The sequence below is a fragment of the Apaloderma vittatum genome, unplaced genomic scaffold (assembly GCF_000703405.1).
Source record: "Apaloderma vittatum isolate BGI_N311 unplaced genomic scaffold, ASM70340v1 scaffold13309, whole genome shotgun sequence".
Taxonomy (NCBI): domain Eukaryota; kingdom Metazoa; phylum Chordata; class Aves; order Trogoniformes; family Trogonidae; genus Apaloderma; species Apaloderma vittatum.
The window spans coordinates 1-24,831 of NW_009735937.1; the positions used below are offsets into that span (position 1 = coordinate 1).

The following is a 24,831-nucleotide window of genomic DNA, read 5'->3' on the forward strand; positions in this document are numbered from 1 at the left end:
AAGTGACTAAAGTAGTAGGCACTAGAAATCCTTTTAGTGCTCACCTAATTGCTTCAAGGTTTTAGAGATACTTGTATAATCCTTCTAATTCTTAACAGATAGTCGTCTATAAGTATCTATGTCCCTGACTCATCTAATTATCTGTAGTAATGAGCTGATATAAAGTACCAGACAGTAATTACAGGTGTTACAGAAACAGGTGTGACGAGTGAGCAGTTTTCTTAAAACTTGACTGATGCTTGGGGGCATACAGAACAGCACTGAACATTGCAGGTGGACTAAGAGTGGATTTTTAAATATCCTGTATTGTTTTTACAGCAAATCACTCATGCCCACAACACAGTATCTAACTTCAAGAGATTCCATGGCCGTGCATTTAATGATCCTTTTGTTCAGAAGGAAAAAGAAAAGTTGAGCTATGACTTGGTTCCTATGAAGAATGGTGGAGTTGGTGTAAAGGTAAGTTTGCAGTGTATCTTTTTGGGTTTAGATTTAGAAGCCTACATTTCAGCACCTAGTCATGAAAATATGTGTTTCAATTAATTATTCTAAAGGTTTTCTGTAACGTTTCTGTTAAAAAAGAGCTCTTGTATGAATAGGCAGTTTCATCTTTAAATAGTGGATGTTAATTATCAAATTAAAGTTCATTTGTGAGTAATTGCTGAAATGAGAGCTTCCCTGTTGGCAAATTGCACATGCAGCTCAAACATCCTGACAGAACAAACTGTTAAGATAATTACGAGGTCATATGGTTTTCTTCAAAGTATTAACATTTCTGTCACTCTGTGTGGAATGCATTGCAACATTCTAATTACATAGTTACTAATTCCTTATGAAGTAGTAGGAACTCTTCTTTAGAGTGACACCTTCGTCTTCAGTGGACTGCATGGTATAAGTTACTTGCAACAGGTGTTCAAAACCTGTTTGTACCACAAGTTTCACTCTTGCTTGCATTTCAAGGTGTTTACTGATAAAATGTCAGTTTTTCCTAGAATATGTGCCATTAATACTATTGTTTTCATTTGCAGAAGTATAGAAAAAAATGATAATGAAGCCTTGTTGGCATAACAGACCGTGATGCTTTGGTAATTTAAGACCCTAGCTTAGGGCTGTGCATTTAGTTTGCTGCTTAGCTCTGTACATTGAGCCGGTGCCTTGAAAATTCAGTATAGATCAGGCCTAGGTAATGAATAGATTATGAAAGACATTATATGTTAGGAAGGATTCTGACTGAAATAGTAGTCAAACTTTAAAAAAGAGGAGATGCTTTTTCTTATACTGTTTGTGACTTGTGAGGTTAATGGATAAATTCTGACAGAAATGAAAGTTTTCTCTTAGTTACAATGTGTATAGAAGTCTTTCGTTGTATGAGGAAATTAGTATTGGGGGGACAGTGCTACTTGGTATTTATTCTTTGATCTCGGACTGTTTAGAGAACAATTTAATGGTTTTTTTTTATTTAGCTGTGCTTAAAAAGTTTTAAGAAATGATTCAGTAACATTAGTAAGACTGGGATGTTTAGAGAACAATTTTTCTGCTAAAACTGAAATGCTTAATTAATCTCCAGATTGGACTGATGTGAATAAGAAGCAAGTGCTGTTTTCAGGAATCAGTGTAATACATTCCTTCATCATTGCCATTTATTCTATTAAACAGAGAAATAGAGCAACAAATAAACATTGCTGATCTTCATCTTAAGATTTTTGTTGATTTATGTCTATAGGTGAGCTGCTGTGCAGGTCTTTCTTTCAGAGATTCTTCATACATTTGAGCATAAGCATAAAAATGTTGGGGGAAAGTAACAAGTAATTGTGAACTTTTTTTTGCAGTTGTCAGGAGCTTGAAAATTGATGGCTATTTTTACTTTTTGGGGGTAATGCTGTATGACCATGTAACCTCAGTGACTTGTGACACTTTTTAAATAATTTCCTAACATTTTCCTTTGTCTATGTAGTTGATATGGTTCTTGATGTTTTAAGTCTGTGAAAATGGAATTACTGCTTCTGTAGACACTCAACTGGGAAATTAAATTGTAAAATGAAGATCTATAATGAAATAATTAAGCATGACATGATTGATAGAGTATTAGTCAGCAGTGTATCAAAAATTTAAATCTAAGTAATTTTCCTTCAGTTGAAATAATGAAATTGGTTTACCTATTTCTTCTATCCAGGTCATGTACATGGATGAGGAGCATATCTTCAGTGTGGAACAAATTTCAGCGATGTTATTGACTAAATTAAAGGAGACTGCAGAGAGTAATCTGAAAAAGCCAGTAACAGACTGTGTTATTTCTGTAAGTAATTGTAGCATGCAGGAACATTATGTCTTTTAACTTCAACTATGAGGGCACTTTGTTTCTATTCACGTAGAGTGAGAAAGAACACTGCATAAGCACCTACAAAGGGATTAATCCTAACTAGCTTTAGAGCTTTTGACTTAAAGAAATCCCAGGGCTGCTTCCATACTGCAGATCCTGACCCACTTCATGAACTCATTCTTTTAGAAATGTCTGAACTTTTTGACCTGGGAATGTTTCTTGGATCCAGGTATATATCCTTCTGCTACAGCTTGTTTCCATTAATAAGCACACTAATTACATGTTAAAGAAATCTTTGTTTATCAAAGTTTGCCGTCTGGCAGCTGAAAACCTTAGTTTCTGTCCTGTTTGTGTTCATCCTTTCATTAATTTTACTTTTTTTGATTTTCTTTTATGACTTCAGAGAACATGTCCTCAGATAAAGAGCAGCCGTTCCGTTGCAAAGCCAGAGTATAAAATAACATCTGCCTCTGTTCTTAATGATGCTTTGAACAAGCCTGTCTTATGTTGCATTTAGGAATACTTAGTTCTGTTATTAGAAGAGTTTTTTCTCCACTTGATACCTGCAAAGTTAGTGTCTTCTGATGGTATAGTTTCTGTCCTTGAGGACATCAGAGGTCACTGTGCAATGCCACTGCTAGAGTTCTGTAGCAAGTTTTCAACAGCATATTCCTTCAGGTTCTCTTACCACTTCTTACCCAAAGTAATTTTGGCCAAACCCCTTATTTCTTTGCATCTCTCACATCTGTAATGTACTTTTTTACCTCCCCTTCTTTACTTTCTTGGACGGTCGTACATACAGTAATTCTGATAAATGTTATTCCATGTCTCTGTTTTCATAATGCCCAGTTTCATATTTTGCACCACTAATTAAGGTTTCTAGCATTTATATACAAATAATTGTTTCTTGCTAGCATGTAGTCATGTAAACTAGCTGATGCTTATATAATTTCATCTCAGCTTGATTGAATAGAATATTTGAATTCTTGATTCAGTACAGTAGTTGCATGCTAAAAGACTTGCAGTGAGCAAGTGTCATCCTCAGGAGGAATAGATCCAATTTTTAAATGAATACTTTCAAATAAATAGCATGATGTCTCATTTTCTGGAAATAATTTCCCATTCTCGCCTGCTTTTGTCAGGTTCCATCATTTTTCACAGATGCTGAAAGGAGATCCCTTCTGGATGCAGCTCAGATTGTTGGATTAAATTGTCTTAGATTAATGAATGACATGACAGCAGGTAAGCAGGGTAAAATAGCAGTTTCTGCAAATGAAAGGTGTAATAGAAGGGGCATTTAATTACTTTAAGAAACAGGGCTGATCTGAAAAAACAGACATTGTATAAACATTTGAAAAGCTTGTTGCTCTTCTTTTTATTTACACTCTTACTGTGTGAAAGGGTAGAAGAGATGAAGCTTCAGTGATAGCTCTCTCTCCGAGTGCTTATTTAGGAGTCACCACATCTACCTGGACTACATGTCCATTTAGTTTGCTATCCATATTTCATTGAAGAAAACTTCTGATGTGCAGCTGTGGGATTTAGCCACCCTTAAAGGAAGTTCCACTTAGTAATTTCTAAGGCTTTTGTCAGTATAATAGTGGTTTTAAAATGTGCGTGCGCGTGTGTGCACATAAGAGTTTATTTAGTCTTTCTTAGAGCAAGCATTCTTGCGCTGTCTTCCTGAATTTTTCTGTTTGCATTTAAGTGAGTATTTGTTCCATGTCTTTAAATGGCATAATAACTAGCACGTGTTTCCTGGGGGAAGGATTGGGAAGAAAACTACTGCCCGCATTAGTTAGATCACTAGGGAAGAGTGTACTTTGGGAGAGATGTTTTGTGTGAATGGGTTTAGTGTATGTCCCTTGGATTCATGCTTTTGAAATTTATATTTTTAACTATTTTTTTAAGGACTAAAGCAGTCTTAAATATGCATTGATGGAGTGGTATCTTAAAATGTTTTTCCAGAATCAGTTTCAGATTATTGTATTCTATGATGCAATTGTATCATCAGTATTGTGATCTTTATATTGAACACCATGTATTTACACCTAATGAAGAGCAAATCTGACAGTATTATTGCAAAAACTATAGTTGCAAGTCTCTGTCATGTAGTTTTAGCTTAATTCTTTGTTTATATAGCAAAGAGTGCTACAGAGAACATGGGATAGTGTGAATTCTTGTGCTAAGCATGGACCCTGCAGGAGGTACTTTGTCCCATGTGCCTGGATTCCTCTGAGTTACAGGGCATGTACTTATCTAGGGTGACTGTGGAGAGAGGAGGAGGAAATACAAATATCCAAGTCTTTCTTTTTAACCTGCAAATTCCATTTTTAAAATGTTTATGCCTAAAGGAAAAAAAAAGATTAGTAAAGAAGACTGTTTTCCAACCTCAGCAGTTAAAAAAGTATACCTTTCCAACCCCTTTCTGTATTACAGAAAGTGTAATCCTTCACATCCGATTCAGAGATGACCTCTCGTGATGGGGTAATATAAGCCAACTAAAAGCCTTGCCAAAAGAGGTGTTGTCACTTCCTTTTTGTTTGGCCTGATGTGTTCTGTGAAACAATCTTTGACCATGCAAGAAACTTGAGAGCTTTTCAGGACTTTTTAGCAAGGATCTTTGGAAAGCTGCCATGGAGGTGAACAGTCCACAGAAAAGCAGTTTGCTCTTTCCTCCCCTTAGCAGCACCAGCAACCTTTTGTTACTGTGTAGCACATAGCATTTCTAATTTTATTTTCTTTACCTTGCAAGGCTAGTAAGTACTATCCAAATTTTTGAATATTTTAAATGTGAGAATCATGGAATGGCCTAGGCTGGAAGGGACCTTAGAGATCATTTAATCCAACCTCCCTGTCATGGGCAGGGATGCTTCTCAACTAGATCAGGCAACATATGGGGACCAAAGGGAGATCAAACTCTCGACCTTGGTGTTATCGGCACCACATTCTAACTGACTGAGCTAACCAGCCCCCAAAATCTTTCATTATGTCTTTGGGGTACTGACATACATAGTACAGCAGAAAAAAGTAGTTGTTACGTTTTTGAAAGGCAAATTCTGCTGTGGTCTATCAAGTTGTTGTTGGTTTGGGTTTTTTTTAGCTTGGAAAGAAGGGCAATGTGTTAAGTCTACTCAAATATAAATGTTAGGTGAATGAACAGGCCAATACATAATTGCAGTCAAACCTAGATCTCAAAGTTAGAGGTATTTTGTGAAGTAAAGTTTCTGCTTTTAATTAACCACCTCTTAATGATTGCTTGTGGGAGAGGTCGATGAGTGCAGGTATTGGGTTTTTATAGACTCCAAAGAATTTGCACAGATGAGAATGAGCTGTAGGGGAACTTTGTTAGAAGAATCCGTAAATCTCGAGTCTGATCATTGGGCAAACTTATATGTCCTTGTTCCACGTAGTCTGGAACTACTATTTTTGATGTGAGAGGAGGAGTTGATGTCCCCTTCTCCTAAAGTGAGGGAATGTCAGTGTGACTTATGAAACATTGCTCTTCGGAGCACGTATTCCTTACCACATTCTCTAATGCTCTCAGTCTCTTGCTTGTTAATCCACCTAGTATCTTGGCTGTTAATCTTCATCTTGCATTTTTTGTCATTGTTCATATGGGAATGTACATTTTTACACATTTTATCTCCTGCCAAAATCTCAGCCTTTCCTATATAACCTTGTAGCCAAGACTCTTGAGGGTTTTGTTTATCTTCAGTCACTGCATCAGCCTCTTGCCTAGCTTTGACACTGCTATCTGCCCAGAATGAATGCTGCTGCCAAACTGTGTTCTGTCCTTTGACTTCACCCTATGTTTACATGCCCCACTGGCTTCTGTTTTACACTTTAGATGCACTTCACAAACTGTCCCTGCCTAATACAGATCAAAGTAGAAAACCCCTGAACAGGGTTGTTGCTTCTTAGGTTTGCATGCCTAAACACTTAGAGAGCGTACACATGACTGAGGAAGGACATTTTGCTTCTCGGATCCTACAATATATATTAACAGAATAAAGCATCCATGTAGATAAGACTTTGCACAGGTATATGTCTGACTTTGTCTTGCTGCTCTTGATCCTGTAGGTTAATATTCACTGGGATGTGATGGCATGCAATTGGAGATTCAATAGAGATTAAGTTGGTAATATGTGACACTTGTTTTGCAGTGGCTCTGAATTACGGAATTTATAAACAAGACCTTCCAGCTCCTGAAGAGAAACCACGAATAGTTGTGTTTGTTGACATGGGACATTCTGCATTTCAAGTATCAGCCTGTGCGTTCAACAAGAGTAAACTAAAGGTAGTGATATTAGAAGAGTTTGTTGGATACTAGAATCAAACATAAAGATGGCTTATATTTAAAATTCTGAAATCATTTAAGGCATGAGAAGTGACAAGTCAAAAGGTGAGGATTTTTATCAGTGTCCTTTTTTTCATCAGGATGCAATGCACCAATGTAAGATATACAGTATAACTGCTGTCATTTAGTTCATCTAAGTGAGTGTGTATGGATTAGTGTTATGAATAGTTAGGATTCTCACCTAGTTACCTAGTCTTACTTCAACTGCAAAAGTGAAGATCAATTTTTGGCTGATGTTGTTGATTGAAGTACTTAAGCTTGTGCAGTAGAAGATATGCTGACTTGGCCCCAACCATTTTTGAAGGAAGGGCTTGCTTCAAATGCATGCACTTGTTTCAAATGCGTACACTATTCCATGTGATTTTTACTAAGTGTAAGATTAAATAATTGTGTTCTTTCAAACCAGGTACTTGGCACAGCGTTTGACCCTTTCCTAGGTGGAAGAAACTTTGATGGAAAGCTAGTAGATTACTTCTGTGCAGAAATAAAATCCAAGTACAAACTGGATCCAAAAGCAAAAGTTCGAGCTCTTCTTCGTCTGTATCAGGAATGTGAGAAGCTGAAGAAACTAATGAGTTCAAATAGCACAGACATTCCCCTAAATATTGAGTGTTTCATGAATGATACTGATGTATCTGGAAAAATGAACAGGTGAGTTCTGTACACGAACGGCCGTTGATTTGGCTGTATTTCTTAAGTGTTCCTTTCCATTTTCAAAGAAACTTACTGTGCTAAAGTTAAGCACAAGTGTTGAATAACTGTGGCTTTTTTTGTAGTGTTAGAATAACTAAGGCTGTGAAATGTAATGTTCATCTACCTGAGCAGTGTTTCAGTGTAATAACACATGCAGAAGTGGCTTGGATTCCTTTCTGTAGAATGACGCAATCTTAAAATCATGGATTAATGTATGCAAACCAGATCCACAGGGGTTGGCTGCATATTTGGGCCTCGTGCCTATTTTAGGTAACTTAGATCCCATACCGCTCTTAAGATAGCAACAATTGAACCTTTGTTCCACTTTTTCTGTTCTTTCCGTACTTCGGATGTTGGCAGAGAAATGGAGGGCAGAAACGGTGCTTTTGTGGGGGATGACTTGATTATGACCCAAGCGAATGAAGTCTGTGTATGCATGTCTGTCTCTTGCACACACTTGCAAGCACAACTTAATTTATAGTCACTGTTAGTGCTGTAACTATTGCCAATGGAGTGGTGAGGTTTTTCTTCTCTCCAGTATTTAGGCAACAATTTTTCATTGTAAAAGGAAGTACTGGTGGGTTTTTTATTCTTATCTGCTAAACTCTGAGAGGCAAATATATAGCATCTGCCCAAACAATACCCGTGTCTTAGTTACCCTGTCACTTCAGCCTGCTCACAGGGGTTTGTAAGTCTCTTTACGGTGTAGTTAACAAACCCAGTGAACATCGATTTGGAAAGAAGAATACCAGGAAATCTAAGTGGTGGGACAGGCATTCTTTGGTTAATTCCATTTCTTTCCGTAGGTCACAATTTGAAGAATTGTGTGCTGACCTGCTACAAAGGATAGAGGTGCCTCTGATTTCATTAATGGAACAAACACAACTGAAAGTGGAAGATGTAACTGCTGTGGAAATCGTGGGAGGAGCAACTCGCATCCCTGCTGTCAAAGAAAGGATTGCCAAGTTCTTTGGCAAGGATGTCAGCACAACACTGAATGCAGATGAAGCTATAGCTAGGGGCTGTGCTCTGCAGGTATAGGACTGGCAATGCTTGATAAACTTAAATGTTACATTTCTTGAGAGCACTTCTGTGAAGAATTAGCCAAGCAATTATGATAAATGGCAGAAGGGGTCCATTTCTGAAATATCTAAGGGAACAGAAATGTCCACTGACTCCTTTTATGGGACTGGGCTGTTGAAAAAGTCCAGAGTACTCTCTTGTGGTGCAGTACTTTTACTGAAGTGCTCATGCTGGGTGTATTCTGTAAGCAGTCCAATCTTTTCAAAAGAACAGGTTCTAGGGATCTTTAATGAGAAAAATTTAAATTGCTGGCAAGCTGACAAAAGAGATTTCTAATCAACAAAGTGTATAAGAAGTATCAGTGGAGACCCCAAAGCACTGCATGTCTGCATTTTCTGGTATCCAGCTTTTTGTCAACGAGAAACAGACTTCTGTTTCCCTCCCTCCTGCATTTTTACAGTTTCCAACTAGTGAACTATATTTTACAAACAAACAACTCATTCTGTCTTCTTCCTTTTGTCCTTTACTTATTCTCTTATTTCGCTCTTTCTTCTTCGACTTGCTACTTTATCCCATCTCCCTAATTGCTTGCCATCACTAGCAATCACTTGTCTCCAGGGAAAGAAGCAGGACCTGTAAGATAAACACCAGTTCTTTTAGGACTAAGTAATGCATTACTTCCACATTTTACAGTCTGGATATTTGTTTAGACTGTTACTTTTTCCACAAGTTGTGGTAATAAGGCCTGAAGTCCTGCTCACCCAAAGAGTATAAAGACCTTTATATGACACTTCTGTTTTCTTACCATGCTCCATTGAAATCAAGCAATCTGCCTAGCTCTGTTTTAGTAAAGTCAACACAGTTCTCTCTTTCTTGTGTAAAGATGTTCAGCTGTCTTGGGGTGAGTGGAGTAGAACAGTTAACTGACTTCTAATGCATGTGTGTTTTTTGTTTAGTGTGCAATTCTTTCTCCAGCTTTTAAAGTGAGAGAATTCTCTGTGACAGATGCTACACCGTTCCCAATATCTCTGTTATGGAACACAGAAGCAGAGGATACTGAAGGGTGAGTAGCTCAAACTACAGTTCTGTGAAGCTTTTTGGCCTCATAGTTCAAGGATATTGTTCTTCGTTGCATTTAAATTCGGATCTTGGCATTCTGGTGCAGAAAACCCATAGGACATGTATCAGAAATGGTTGACAGTGGAGAGAGAGTGTGTAAATGCAGGTGTTGAAATTTTAACTGTAACTCTTCATATGTTAAAACCCCAAAAGATTTAACATGTGGATAAATGAACTACCAGCTGATACCTTGTCTTAAATTGCCCTTACCTGGTTGTTGAGTCTTGGAACACAAAATGAATTTCAACTGCTGGATCCTGATCCCAGTTTGATTCAAGGTGTTTCTAACACCTGTCTGGGTTCTTAGTTTAGTAAGAACCTTATACACAATGTAAATATTGTGAGCTTACATGACTGCTATTTGTCTGGCTGAGAACAGAAACAAGGATTTAAATCTTAGGGTTTCATAAGAGAAATTCCTTGCAATTGGAATATCTTAAGACTAACCTCTCTACTATTCACTATACCATACCTGGGGGAAATGCAGTTGCTGTCTAGGATGTAAAGAGGTCTGAGTTTAACTATTGGGAAGTTTAGAATTCTAGATAGATCTGTTCATAACCTTCTCACATATTTTTTTAATTCTTTTTAATTCACCTCTTTTTTTCTGTCTTCTGTGGAGTTGCAGAACCTAATTGTTCTGTCACATGCCTCTGAGAGCGACCTGTGGCTTCACATTCTAGGTGAAGCTCTCATTTTCTCATATTTAGGTTATTAGATGAGATCCTTCCATAGTTAGGAGACAAAACTTAGTTGGAAATTAGAATCAGACAGGCATAATATTGGACAGACCCTAGAGGAGGAACATAAAATAAAGCTGGTTGTCTTATCAAGGAATGAATAATAATCTGGTGTCAGGGTTCTCAGCTTAGCCACAGAAAGTAAATGAGTAAAGAATTAACAGGGCTATAATTAGCCTTTCAGAACTAACTGAGGAAGGATACAAACTAAGATTTAAATGATGCTATTCCAAGCTCAGAATAATGTCCTTGCAGGAAACAGATTTTGAAGGTCTGCTGATATTCTGTCACTGGATTGCACCCTACATCTAAACTTACTTGCTTGTAAGACTCAAAACTAATGCAACAGGACAACTTCACATTACATTACACAACAGTAAATATTTTTTTTTCCTTACAGTCAGTAGTGAAGTATCTTTCTTGAGATTGTGCAGAAGGATAAATGTGTTAAAACATGATGATGTTTCTCTTGAGTTCTGACCCTAGATCAAAGCCTTTCAGCTCAAATATTCTGTTAAAAGTGATACTTTACTCTTAATTATAGGGTTCATGAGGTCTTCAGCAGAAATCATGCAGCACCTTTCTCCAAGGTACTTACATTCTATAGGAAAAGTCCATTTGAATTAGAAGCTTTTTATTCTGATCCTAATGGAGTGCCATATCCTGAGTCAAAAATTGGTAAGTAATTTCCCTGGAAAGGTGTTGTCTCACATTGTTTGCTCTTAAATGTGTTCTGTAACTGTGTTATGTTACAGTATGGTTGTATGATGTATATATTTAGGGGTTTGTTTTGAAGGTCTCAATTTCCAGTTCTCCCATTCCATGGGTAACTATTTGGATTTTTTATTTTTTTTTAGCGTCTAAAGTTGTGTCAATCCAATCAGGAAATGAGAGGAAACTAATAGCCAAATGCCCAGGACTAGAATGGGACTATCACTGCAAAAGATAACTTTTCAACTATTTTTCATCTTCTTTTTTTGCTTATCACTGTAGCAAGCTAGGAATACTTGAAAAATATTTCTTGTATATAAAAACAACTTAAACACATCTTGAGTAACTAGTTGTTTTTCCTATAATTTCTGAGTTTGGCATCATGCTGAATGAGTTTTAATCAAGGTAGGCTGAAATAGTGGCAGCTACAGGACTACAATATTGATTTGAATTGTCTAGGTAACATTTATAAGCAGCTCTCTCATCCTTTTTGGCAAATTACAACATTGACAGTATTGATGCTTATGAAGAGTTTACAGTGTGGTTAGAAAAATATTGTGATGGTAAAGACAGGTCAATTAAATAATTGCTCTTGAGTTCTAAGCATGCAATTAAATGTTATAGGCTTGTGTTTAAAATTCAGATAAAGCTATTATTAGCTGTCAAATAATTGCTTGGGTTTGTTAGAAAGCTCAACTTTTTTTTTCAATGGTAGAAGAAATGACAAATCTTCGTTAAGTATTTGATCATACAGCTCTCCTGTTGGTTAACAATGCATTTAACGTGACAATTCTGGTGATATTGTGTTAAAGATAAGCTTTATAAATATTCTTAGAGTGGGGGAATATATAGGGCAAAAGCATCTCCACCTGTTTTACCAATATTTCAGCCAATACCTAATGCACTACAAAGTTACCAAAAACTGTTATACCCAGTGTTTCCTGCTGGGATTTTTTTTACTTTGAAACAATTTTCTGGTTATTCCACTGGATCACAAAGTTTGAATACCATACGCTTTAGAAATCAGCACAATATTTTGTAGTTACAAAACTAGCAGACTTCCTTCCATGCTAACTCTTACCATAAAGACTAATAGTGGAATTTGTATATGTTCAATTTATATGGCTTTAACAAGTGAGAAGATGCTTAACTGCTGTTCTGCCAACTGATCATCAGACTGGTTTCAGCTCAGTTGCTGATTAACTCTTTGCTCAGAAGAGAATTGTTAAGTAGTCTTAATGGGTGAGTCAGTAGTTGTGATGAGATTACCAAAAGGGAGGACAAGTCAGCATTTATTTTACAAGGAAGGGGGGATTCCATTCTTTAGCGTGTAAAGTAAGCAGGTAAAAGATTGTCTGCCTGTAGTTTAGATCTTTTGTTGAAGGAATGGTGTGTACAAGCATGTGTATATCCAGCCTGCGATGAAATTGGTGAACTTGTACTCTGCAGCTGTACAAGGATCATAATCTCTGGTTCACTCTCTCGGTGATACACATATGTAGCAGGCAGGAAAAATATCTCTGCTCTTAATGTCAATGACATCTGATTCTTCATTTACTGTTAAACCAATTGTCTGTTTCTTAGTTTCACAATGCTGGTTTCAAGTATTACAAAAGCTACAAAATTATTACATTCTGCTCATGAGTAAAAGGTAATGTCAGACTTACATGAATGTTAGAAACTGAAAAGAACACTTCTAGAAATACTGTTTGTACGTTGGGCAATAATTTGTGTTAAAAAGGACGTACCACTTAACATTGGCATTACACTAAATTTTTGTGTGGCTTTCTACCATGCCACTACAGTTTTACAAAAAGCACAAGTAAAGCTTTTACTTTTTTCTATTTAGTCTGTATTGCTAGTGGCAGGAGAGCCTACCCTAGGTGATGAAAATAAACATTCTCCCTTTTGATATGTAAGGTAAAGTTGGCTGAAAAGCAGCATGCTTTTTGGTGGATTTTTTTTTGTAGTATTCGTTTCATTTTGGGGACCATGAGATTAGCACAGAGTCTTCATCAACCACTTAGAAAATGTGTCCATTATGAAAAAGGGAGGTGTTCTACTGGCTCGCTAATATTACCAGTTTAACTCCACTGGATGAGTGTTGATTCTTTTGTTTTTAGGTAGGTATGTTATCCAGAATGTGGCAGCCCAGAAGGATGGAGAGAAGTCCAAAGTCAAAGTGAAAGTCCGTGTCAATACTCATGGCATTTTCAGCGTGTCCACTGCATCCATGGTAGAACCAGTTAAAAGTGAAGAGAGTGAGGATGCTGGTGTTGAAACTGAAGTGGAATCTCAGGACCAGAGGCCTGCTGAAAACTCAGCTGATGTAAGTTGACCTTTCTTGCGTGCAGGTGTCCTTACTGATGAAAGTGTGTTCTGCTGTTATATACTATGGAACAAAAATAACTTCTCTAAGGAAGCAAAATGAGGTTAATTTTGAGATGTGCATAGCTGTTAGGAAATATAATGTCTTTATAAGAACAAGAGAAAATTTGTGCTATCTTGAGAGTTTGTGGATTTCAAAATCAATTTTTGGGCAAAGTGCCAAATAGCAGCAGGTGGGTTGCTCGAGAGAGGGGTTAACTACAGCTGCCATAGTTATCAGACTGTTCCGTATATGGAAAACTGGATTTGGATCATTAGTTCTCCATGCTCTCTGTGTTGAAAGGATTTGTGTGCAATCCTACTTTATTAGTAGAGTTTTTTTAAACTTCATAAAAGGGGAAACCTGGATTGTTTTCTACAGCCCTGAAGGGGAGGGGAATGCTGGGGAATAATGCAGAATTGTTATGGTGTACTTGATGTTTTAATAGTTTTGTGAGGGGGGGAAAGACATAAAAGCAATGACTTAAATTTAGCAATGACTTAAAAAGCAATGACTTAAAATTAAAAGCCATTTTTGTAAGAGAAAGTGGTAGCATGTGCACACACACACGAGTGTTATGCCTTGCACTGGCAGCATTTTCACTAAGTCCTTCTGAGCTTGCACCTGGTCTGTATCTCCGTTAGTTAAAGCGTGTGTGTTTCTGCGTGTGCACAGAATGCTTTGTAGGGCACTTTGTACAGTACGTGCGTCAGAAGTGAAGTGCCCTATAACTTCTATTAAATGCAAGTGCACATGCCTTCTACATCCTTTGTGCCTGGGCTTTCATTTCAGAAAAATATCCAGCAAGAGAACAGTGAGGCTGGAACACAGTCCCAGGTACAAACTGATGGTCAGCAAACGTCACAGTCTCCCCCTTCATCAGAACCTCCCTCTGAAGAAAACAAAATCCCAGATGTCAAGAAAGTGAGTGACCCTTTAACTCCATTGAAAATGTAATGCTCTATAATGGTGGCTTTTAAAATGGTAACATTTTCCAGGAAAGTTAAGGAACTTGGTGCTCAGAACCTTTTTCATTTTTATATCTTTTCTATTTTGAAAAATGTGTGTATCTCCTGATGATTTTCATACGGAGTTTGCAAAAGAATTCCTGCAAGAAGTCTCTCTCTGCCACTTCCATGTCTTTATGCAGTGTTGTACAGCTAATTTGTTTAGGTTGCAGATATTTCAGTTTTACAGCTGTTAGAGGCCGAGCTTCTTAGGTGTGCTGAGAGAGGTTGGGATCAGAAAATGATAAACCTCAGAGGAAATAATCTATGTGAAAAGCATACACCTGCATGATATTGCTAGTAGTTTACTCTTTTCATCTGCAGAAGATAAAAAAAATGTTTTGGGTTAAAATCTTACTACTGCCAGCATCACTAGTGAAGTGCTAAGCTACAGATGGGCACTTGAGAAATCCTGCAAATACACCACGTATCTGAGAAAAGTCTTCCCTATATACAGCACAGTTCTTACTGTACATGAAATAGACTGTAAAACTAGGATAGGAGGTGGAATCTCTGAAGGGAGAGTGCCTCACAATTTTATTTTGAAAATTGTGAAAGAACACAGAAAATCCTCTGCATGTTCTTCCTGTGAATGTTTCTTGCATCATAGCGCTACTTCATCAGAAAGAAGTCAGGAAAACAATTTTATTTTTCTTCTCTCCAACTCAGACAAATGAGAAGAAAGGTGATCAGCCCCCAGAAGCTAAAAAACCCAAGATAAAAGTGAAGAATGTGGAACTACCTATTGAAGCTAATTTGGTTTGGCAGTTAGGAAAAGATCTCCTCAATATGTATATTGAAACAGAGGTGAGTTAGTGTGGTTTAGACTGCTTTCTTGATGGCAGTTATTAACCATTCATCTGCTTTTTAAGGCAACCTCTGATCTTTTACTGTAACCCTGAAGTGTGGACTCAAATAACTCATAGAGAACTAATATACAGTCCAGGACTAACACATGACTGGCAAATGTTAACCAGGAAGATAGGAGTGTTTATAGAATCATAGAATGACTTGAGTTAGAAGGGACCTTAAAGATCATGTAACTCCAGCCCACTTGCCATAGGCAGGGACATCTCCTACTAGACCACGTTGCTCAGAGCAAAGTCTCATCCAGCCTGGCCTTGAACACTTCCGGGGATGAGACATACACAACTTCTCTGGGCAACCAGTTCCTGTGTCTCACCACACTCAGAGCAAAGAACTATTTCCTAATGTCTAATCCAAATCTACCTTGCTCTAGTTTGAAACCATTGCCCCTTGTCCTGTCACCACATGTCCTTACAAAAAGTCCCTCCCCAGCTTTCCTGCAGGCCCCCTTCAGGTGTTGGAAGGCTGCTATAAGGTCTCCCTGGAGCCTTCTTTTCTTCAGGCTGAGGACACCCAACTCCCTCAGCCTGTCCTTGTAGGGGAGGTGCTACAGCCCTCTGATTGTCTTTATGTCCCTCCTTTGGACCCTCTCCAACAGATCCATGCCTTTCTTATGTTTGAGGCTCCAGAGCTGGATGCACAAGAGTAGAGGGACAGAATCACCTCACTTGACCTCCTGGCCATGCATCTTTTAATGCAACCCAGGACATAGTTGACTTTTTGGGCTGCCAGTGCACATTGCTGACTCATACTCAGTTTTTCATCCACCAGCACCCGCAAGTCCTTCTCTGCAGGGCTGATCTTAATCCACTCATTGTCCAGCCTGTATTTATGCTTGGGATTGCCCTGACCCAGGTGTAGGACCTTGCACTTGGTATTGTTGAACTTCATGAGGTTGGCATGGGGTAACCTCTGCAGCCTGCCAAAGTCCCTCTGGATGGCATCCCGTCGCTCCAGCGTGTCGACTGCGCCACACAGCTTGCTGCAGTCGGCAAACTTGCCGAGGATGCACTCAATTCCACTTTGCATGTCACCAACAAAGATGTTAAACAGCACTGGCCCCAGTACCAGTCCCTGAGGGACTCCAGTTGTTACAGGTCTCCATTTGGACATTGAGCCATTGATCACAACTCTTTGAGAGTGACCATCCAGCTAATTCGTTGTCTACCGAGTGGTCCATCAAATCCTTTTCTCCAATTTAGAGACCATGATGGCATGTGAGACAATGTCCAGTGCTTTGCACAAGTCCGGGAAGATGACGTTGGTTGCTCTTCCCTTATCCACCAATGCTGTAACAGTGTTGTAAAAAGCCACCAAGTTTGTCAGACAGGATTTGCCCTTGGTGAAGCCATATCGGAGCACTGATCCATGCAATAACATCACAAATAAGTTGAGCTGGTGTAATCTTCAGAAGTGTAACCCATTTCTTCAGGCAAGTCCACTATGTAGCAGTGAGAATTCCAACAGTTATGTGAGCCAAGGCCCCTGGGAGATTACATTGTTTTACAGGAGCTGTGCTTTGTAGAATGCTGTTTGAATGTAGGTATTTTTAATTAAAATATCTTCTGTGGTTATACAGGGAAAGATGATTATGCAAGATAAACTGGAGAAAGAAAGAAATGATGCAAAGAATGCAGTGGAGGAGTATGTGTATGAGTTCAGGGACAAGTTATCTGGACCATATGAAAAATTTGTTTGTGAAAAGGTAAGTTATGGTTTCGGGAGCTTCTCTGAAAACACCAATACCAAACATGGATTTTGTATTCCTTGGTAAAGCTTTCTCATAGCCACTCTGGAAATTGCTGAAAACTTAGTCATTTGAATGATAGCTAGGACTGATCCAGATTTAGGTTCAGGCTTAGCAAATAGTACATAGCCCTGAAAATAAATTTTGTCACAAAAGGAGTAAAGTTTTGTTTCCAAATGAAGTTAGTGACTAGAATGGGAAGATATGTGGCTGTATTCATAACCAAAAACATGAATTAAAGCTATACCCCAAGCATAGGCCTAATCAAGGGCAGAAAGCTGTAAACTAGCTGTGTTGTAGATGTGTATGGTTCTTGATTCAGAAGCTGGCGTGGTTTAAGTAACTTAATTAGGCAAAAGCTGCGGTAGAAATAAAATTTTTATGTAAGAGGTTACAAATTACTGTGTATGTTTATCAGTGTCTTGCTACTGCTATACTAACACAGTTAACTGGCGGATATTTTGGTGTTTGACATGTTGTGTTCTCGTGACGCATAGGACCTGCAGGGATTCTCTGCGCTCCTAACAGAGACGGAAGGCTGGCTGTATGAAGAGGGTGAGGATGAAGCTAAGCAGGTGTATGTAGACAAATTAGAGGATTTGAAGGTAAGTCTGTTAGCGCTCCCAAAATGCAAAATTTCCAAAATAGCACGCAAAACTATGTTAATGAATATTAAAGAATCACATAACGCACAGGGATTGCTTTTTCTAGAAATTAGGTACTCCAATTGAAATGCGCTATCAAGAAGCAGAAGAACGACCAAAGCTGTTAGAAGAATTGGGACACAGGCTCCAGTATTATGCTACAATAGCTGGGGAATTCAGGAATAGAGTAAGTGACCTCAAAGTACCTTTTTTACCACATAGTGTTTCACTGAGGCTCACCAGCTGGCAGAGGCTTCAAAGTCACTGTCAGATGAGCTGCAATTTACTGTTACAGGTCACAAATTTTAACACTGTAAATGTTTGCCAATACTCGGGATCTCACAGTGTATCGTATCTTCAGTTGCTTGATACTTCTGGATGTTTTCAGGCCAAAAAGGACCATATTCTTATAAAGAATGAGGGTTAGACTATGGTCTGATTCTTGACCTTTTAAAAGCTGCCTTTTTTTAGAAGTATGTTCTTCTTCCAGTTCTTTTGGGAACAAGAATTGTGCCACAGTGAGAAGCATTAATGTGAAAGCTACTAGAGATGAACTAAAACATCCAGCTTTCTTTTATGTGGGTGTTGGTGGTTTTTTGTTTGGTGGGTTTTTTTGCCATTGGCATTTAAACATGGCTTTCTTGATAAGCATGCCTGCCTTTGAAAGTTTTATTCATTGGATTTCAACTTAGTGAGTTCTAATAGGGCAGCTCATAATACCCCAGCTAATTCAGTGTGAGATTGAGACTTGCATCAGAAACAATTATGTCCTCACAGCTATATGTTGCAAAATTGTCATTATTAAGTGAAATCATTCAGTAGTATCACACAGTGTTGAAATAACTAGCATGACTGAAAATAGTGTGTTTAAGACGTTAATCTATATGGAATTCTTAACTGAAATCATAGTTTGTGCTCTTGGATAGGTCCTTCTGATGTCAGTTGATTGTGAAACTGTGACATTGTAAGGAATGCTCTTGATGGTGAGCAACTCTGATCCTTTCCCTTCCTTTGTACAGCAGAATCTCACTGTCTGAACTACCTTGGGCCCATGTAAGGCCCTCCAGGAGGGAGAGGATGTTGTTTTTTTTTTTTATCATCCCAGTTAAGAATATTTTATTGCATGATCTGCTTGTGAAGCCTATATTTGCTCCATGAAATAGGTTTCTTTTTCACTTATCTGAACAGTTATCTGTATTTCTTTTTATAGAGCTGCAGCAGCAAGATATTTTTTGTTTCCAACTTCTGTTTATTTTGAAAATCAGTAAAGATTATAAGTAGTAAATTGGGATAGTCTTGTTGGCATAACTTGATGACAATAAACTTGACATTATTAACTAATACAAAACATTTGTGTTTTGGTAGGATGAGAAGTACATCCATATCGATGAGATGGAAATGATGAAAGTAGAGAAGTGTGTCAGTGAAGTGGTAGAGTGGATGAATAACGCTGTGAGTGCACAGGCTAAGAAGAGCTTAGATCAGGATCCAGCTGTGCATTCAAGTGAAATTAAGGCAAAGCTACAGGTAAGTACCATAAGAAACTAATTTTAGAGGCTGGTGCTGAAGGCAAAATGATTATTTGTCCTTATCCCTCTCCTCCAATTTCATCAAGCTGCTCCAGTGTTCTTTAGAAGTATGACTAGAAGGAAATTCGATAGAAAGCAGAGGAGCTATACTATACTGTATGCAGTTCTCTCAGGAGCTTATCGATATTTTATATCTTTCAGTCACCTTAAAAACTCAGGTTGTTTTTCAGTGTTACTGGTAGGCCCAAAAGAGTCGAGAGGTGGGGGGAACAAACCCAAAAAATGTGAAACTCAAAACATGGTTGAACTCTGCCCACTGAACTTAAGAAAGCAGACCAGGTAACTTATTTCAGGGTACGATAAGTACTTGTCAGTTTGGACAAAGGAAACAAATAGAGAAGCAAATTTCAAGCAGTCTTTATATTAAAGACTCAGAATATTTATTAATTCTGACCACTTCTTTTCCTTTTCTTTTAGGAGTTAAACAATGTCTGTGAGCCTGTTGTGACGCAACCAAAACCGAAAGTTGACTCCCCTAAGGAGGAAAACCCATTAAACGAACGGGATGATTATAAAACTGAAGACATCGGAGAGGATGACAAAAATTCTGAAATGCCTCAACAAAATGGTGAATGTCATCCAGGTGATCAAAACACCATTAACATGGACTTGGACTAAACCACTTGAAACAAGTTATTTCATCCCATGACAGAAGATATTTTTGCTGTTGTATGTGATGGAGGGGGACGTGAGGAGGGGAATGCATTGTTTTGGGAACTATTTATATTTTTTTTCTTAAGACTTGTCTGGGATATGTTGTGTTAGGGGGGGAAGAATTGTAATAGTGTTGGTCATGACTATCCTAAAAGGAAAATTGCCTTGGTAACTTTCAGATTCCTGTGGAATTGTGAGTTCATACTAAGCTTCTGTGCAGTATTAAACCATTTGCATCACTAAAGATGAAAAGAAGAAGCCCTTGCTCTGAAATATACTGCTCCTTCAAAAGGTTATAACTGAAGCCTTCGTAGGCATTTGTAGATGCCAAGGTAGTTTTCTTTCATCTGGACATCTAATTGGATATGTCAATAAAAAGACAGTGTCTGTCCCATTCATAAGGACTTTTCAGAAGAAATCCTTCTGTTGTAAGGTTTTTGATTGTTGCAGTCCAAAGCACTTACCAGATAATAAGATGCTGAAATGTGTTAGTAGCATGCAGAAATGCTTACGTTTCATCTATTGCTAAACAGTACTTTTTTTTTTTTCATGTGGAGTACATAAAACAAAGGAAATGCTAATTCTGTTAGTGTTATTGTGAAGCTTTTTAATGAGCTTTAAAATAAAGTTCATCTTACTGGTATCTTCTGACTTGTTGGGTTTCGCTGTTTTCAGTACTTCTGTTCTAAGTGTTGCTGTTTCCACAGTTTGTGGCAGGCCATTGCTTTGTGTTCTTGTACACAAGAATCATTTAAAAAAAGACTTAGAACTCTCACACTTAGCACAGAACAGTTATACAGTGAACAGGAAGTAACTCAGCTGCTTAGGGAGTTCTGCCTGCCTCTCTTTTTGCCCCTGAAGGAACCTGGAAACTTCACAGATGTTAAGGCATGAGACAAAATTTGTACCACCCCTATAGTTGTGGTTAGACCTTGGCTAAAGGTTTTAAAAATTAAGAATTCTTCTCAAGTCAATATCTGTAGTCTGTTCAAGAAGCTTATTTTTAGGTTCTTGGAGCACAGGAGGATGCTGAAGAGATTGCGTTTTATTCTGTGCTTTATACATCAAATTAATTACATAAGGGGATTGGGCCCCTCCAATACCGAGGGAAGGATTTTTTTTCTTGGAAGCATATTCCAAAGGGTGTTATCTCTCCGGATGCACTGGAGCGTAGAACCCGTATATAAGCATGGTGACACCAGATGCGGGCAGATCAGTGTCACTAAATGTGGGTTTAGTGTTTTTGTGGGGTTTTTGTTTGTTTTGTTTTTAAAGGGTGTAGCTCCAGCAGCATTTTTCTGCAGTAATAAAAACAAAAGGAGGAAAGAGGAAATGGTCCCACTGGAACTACTGAAGAGGGAGTGCAGGCAAGAGGAGGGGTACTTTTGAGGGCTAGCTAATTTTACTCATGGCAAGTGTTTTTTCTTCTATTTGGTGCTTTTAGCAGCACCCTAAGTCTTCTCAGAGCCAGGGACAGGAGCAGTACTGCAGCAGCTTACCGCAGTAGTGCCCAGTTTTCTGCACTGATTACAAGCAACGTGATTATGAAAATGCAAATCCCTGGCTTTTTTGAGCTGCCTGTTCTTTCCTTCTACTGATTCATTAGACAATTGTGTAGAGTAGGTAACACTAAGAATGCTTTTGATTTTTCCCCATCTTTTTCCTAGAGCTAAAGAATAGGAGATCAGATGTGCATCAAGGATTAAGTTTTTGTAACAGACTCCTGCTTGCTTAGATTATTGCTGAAACAAATTGTGGCTCTAGCTCTATAGAAGAGATAAACTTACATTGCAAAATCAGTAGGATTCCATAGTAGGAAGTTTATCCTGACGAGAGGCAGATATTGTAGAGACATTTTAAAGTAGAGTTCTCTCAGAACATATAGTCCTGGATCTACAAAAAGAAGCTTTGCTGACTCTGGAGTGGTGGATTGTTGTGTGTTCAGTTACCTTTGTAGAAGGTACTGCTCTAATTTTTCCATTAATGAAGCTTCATAAAGCATCTACATTGAGAACAGACAAATCTGGATTTTGGTTGTGGGTGGGTTATTTAGATTTCTGGAACATTATCTCATAGCAACTACTGGTGTTGTGAGGGTTCCTTTTTGAATTAAGCAAATTATTTACACTTTACAATGCTTGTGCTGTAATTTGAGAGGAGGGGAAAATGCCAGCAAAAACCAATGATTCACCTTTGTTTCTCCTCTCCCCTGCCTCCAATTTAATGAATTCCTTGCTTTTTAATTTATCTTTTACCAGACATGTTCAAAAATCACGTGTGTGTGTGTGTGTTTCAACTTTGATCTTGGCATCAATCAGAGGGAGAGGATGAGGATGTTTAGGATGGCAGTTTTCTTTTTGCTGCAACATACCAGAGACGTGCTTAGCAGTGCAAGGTGTAGATTGTCAACCCGCTTAATCTCGCTGGTATGGGGATATGGTGGCCATACTGTGTTCCTGACTAAATATTGTGCAAATATTTTAATAATGTTTCTTTCCTCCGAAAGAAGAGAACTTGAATCATCTAAAACAAGTTTTTGAAATTCTTTTGAATGGAGTATTTTGGATAGTGTGGGTTAAGTCGTTAGATTTACTTACAATGTGCTTCTCTGAGTTCCAAATTTTACTGAAGTCTTTGCGACTGTTTTGTTATTGTGGCATTATCAATAGGGAGAATTTCCATCAGTATTCAATGTATTTTTATTTTTGGGATACAGTTTTGTCAAGCCATGTTCTGCAATTCTTTTGATTCCACTTCTTTCAAAGATCCTAGAAAAGTGTCTAAGTACAAACATTTATTTCTTATCCAGAAATCTGTGAAGTATACAAGGAGGTCAAATCCCTACTAAAAATGTTTAAGGATGTGAGTGGAAAGTGCTCAGAAAGCACTTAATTAGGCTGCCTTGTTGAGTTCTTATTAACCTTAGTTATATGTATAAATATTCCTTAACTGACATTATCTTCTCAGCATAATAGACTTATGAACTAACTGTCTTTATTTTAAACTATATAAGCTCACAGCACACATCAAATTGCTTGAAAATCAGTCTTTTTGTATTTCTGAATCTTAGATGATAGAAAGTTATGTAAAATATATGAGACTTAGCAGAACTGTTGTATTTTAATTTGCCATTATGTTATTTTCAAAAGGTTTAGTGGAACTAAAAGTTATCAAATCATACACAGTCTGAGAAATTCTATTTTAAAACCAAATTTTAAAGTTTTTTAAACCACAAAGATCTTAGAATCACGTAGGGATAGGGATAAAATAGATAATAAAGGTAAAAACGTTAAGTTTACTCTTATCTGCTGTATAACCTCTCTCATAAAGGTTTAATCTAGAATATTTTGATGGACTTAACCATGCATAGACTAACTGCTATTGAAGTTCAAATTATGCATTTTAACACGATCAGATATCTTGCCCGTTAGTGAAATGTTCTTTTAACTATTCCTTGCTTTTCCCATTTTTGTGATAGGCTTTGTTATCTTTATGGATGTACATGACGAAAATCGTAGAATCCTAGAATCATAGAATGGTCTGGGCTGGAAGGGACCTTAGAGATCACCTAGTCCAACCTCCCTGTCATGGGCAGGGACGCCTCTCAACTAGATCAGGCTACTCAAGGCTCTGTCCAACTTGGCCTTGAACACCTCCAGGGAGGGGGCAGCCACAACATCTCTGGGCAATTTATTCCAAAGTCTTGCCACCCTCGTACTGAAGAATTTCTTCCTAAGGTCCAGTCTAAATCTATTCTCCTTCAATTTAAACCCATTTCCCCTTGCCCTATCAGTGGACACTTTTGTAAAAAGTCCCTCCCCAGCCTTCCTGTAGGTTCCCTTTAGGTATTGGAAGGCAGCTATTAGGTCCCCCCGAAGTCTTCTCTTTTCCAGACTGAACAATCCCAGCTCCCGCAGCCTGTCCTCGTAGCAGAGGTGCTCCATTCCCTGGATCATCCTTGTGGCCCTCCTCTGAACACGCTCCAACAGATCCATGTCCCTCTTATGGTGGGGGCACCAAAACTGGACGCAGTATTCGAGGTGGGGTCTCACAAGAGCTGAGTAAAGGGGGAGAATCACCTCTCCTGACGTGCTGACCACGCTTCTCTTGATACATCCCAGGATGTGGTTGGCCTTCTGGGCTGCATGAGTGCACTGCTGGCTCATGTTGAGAATGATGGAGCCAAAATAAGTTAATCCATTTGGAATGTCGAATATGCTTGCTGCGTATCTAATCAGATTTTCAATTATCAGATGACAGTCTAATACATCTCATGCTGAATTTCATCCTTTTGTTCCTTAGCCTGTTGTAGGAAATGCAAGGAAATGCCCAGAGTGCACCATCCTGTTCCCATCACTTGTTTCACTGGAGGAGGCAAAGTGCAAGTGCTGGAGACCTTGCCCATTGCACAAAGATGAACTCTTGCCTCTGCGCAAACCTCCGGCACAGACTTTCCCTGAGCTTTGGGTTATTGATCTGAGTTATAGAATCACAGAATCATGGAATGGTTTGGGTTGGAAGGGACCTTAAAGATCATCTAGTTCCAAGCCCCCTCTGCCATGGGCAGGGACAGTTTACACTAGACCAGAACGTGCAGGACAGAAGATCCTCCCAGCATGAGGTGAATGGGCAGGCTTTGCAGGTCTATCAGAGAACCCAGGGGTGTTTCTGAGAGGCACCAGGATACTGAACTTGCCGGTGAGTTAGTAAAGGTTTTCACTTCTCTGTTATAGCTGAGCACCTGATTACCAGAGTACCTGCACATACTTCTGTATTTTGTGTCTCCCTGTGATTAAGCCACAGCACAACTCTTGGAAAATATTTCAAATATGTTTACTTAATCTTCTAAGTCAGATGTTATTTATTCCATGGACCTTGTCCAATCCCTCAAAATGTTACTGATATCAGTAGATGTTAATTCAGATACTTTGCTGGCTGACTTTAAGAAGTGATGAAGGAGACAAAACTGCACAGAAGAAATAAGATTTA

General features: G+C 38.4%; 1 protein-coding gene across 2 annotated transcripts; it reads left to right on the forward strand.

Moving 5' to 3' along the window:
* The first annotated feature begins 321 nt into the window (after nucleotides 1-321).
* HSPH1 (heat shock 105kDa/110kDa protein 1) lies at nucleotides 322-20,485 on the forward strand. 2 transcript variants are annotated; one of them, XM_009876794.1, is made up of 16 exons: nucleotides 322-459; nucleotides 2,174-2,296; nucleotides 3,463-3,562; nucleotides 6,487-6,620; nucleotides 7,087-7,331; nucleotides 8,180-8,408; nucleotides 9,353-9,459; nucleotides 10,800-10,933; nucleotides 13,090-13,295; nucleotides 14,127-14,258; nucleotides 15,011-15,148; nucleotides 16,788-16,913; nucleotides 17,453-17,560; nucleotides 17,667-17,786; nucleotides 18,965-19,126; nucleotides 19,606-20,485. In XM_009876794.1, the coding sequence occupies exons 1-16, from the start codon at nucleotides 433-435 to the stop codon at nucleotides 19,804-19,806; spliced, it is 2,292 nt and encodes a 763-aa protein (XP_009875096.1). In that variant the 5' UTR covers nucleotides 322-432; the 3' UTR covers nucleotides 19,807-20,485. The 2 variants fall into 2 exon arrangements, with proteins under 2 accessions (XP_009875096.1, XP_009875097.1); XM_009876795.1 differs by lacking the exon at nucleotides 14,127-14,258 and having other exon boundaries at nucleotides 325-459.
* Nucleotides 20,486-24,831: the final 4,346 nt, after the last annotated feature.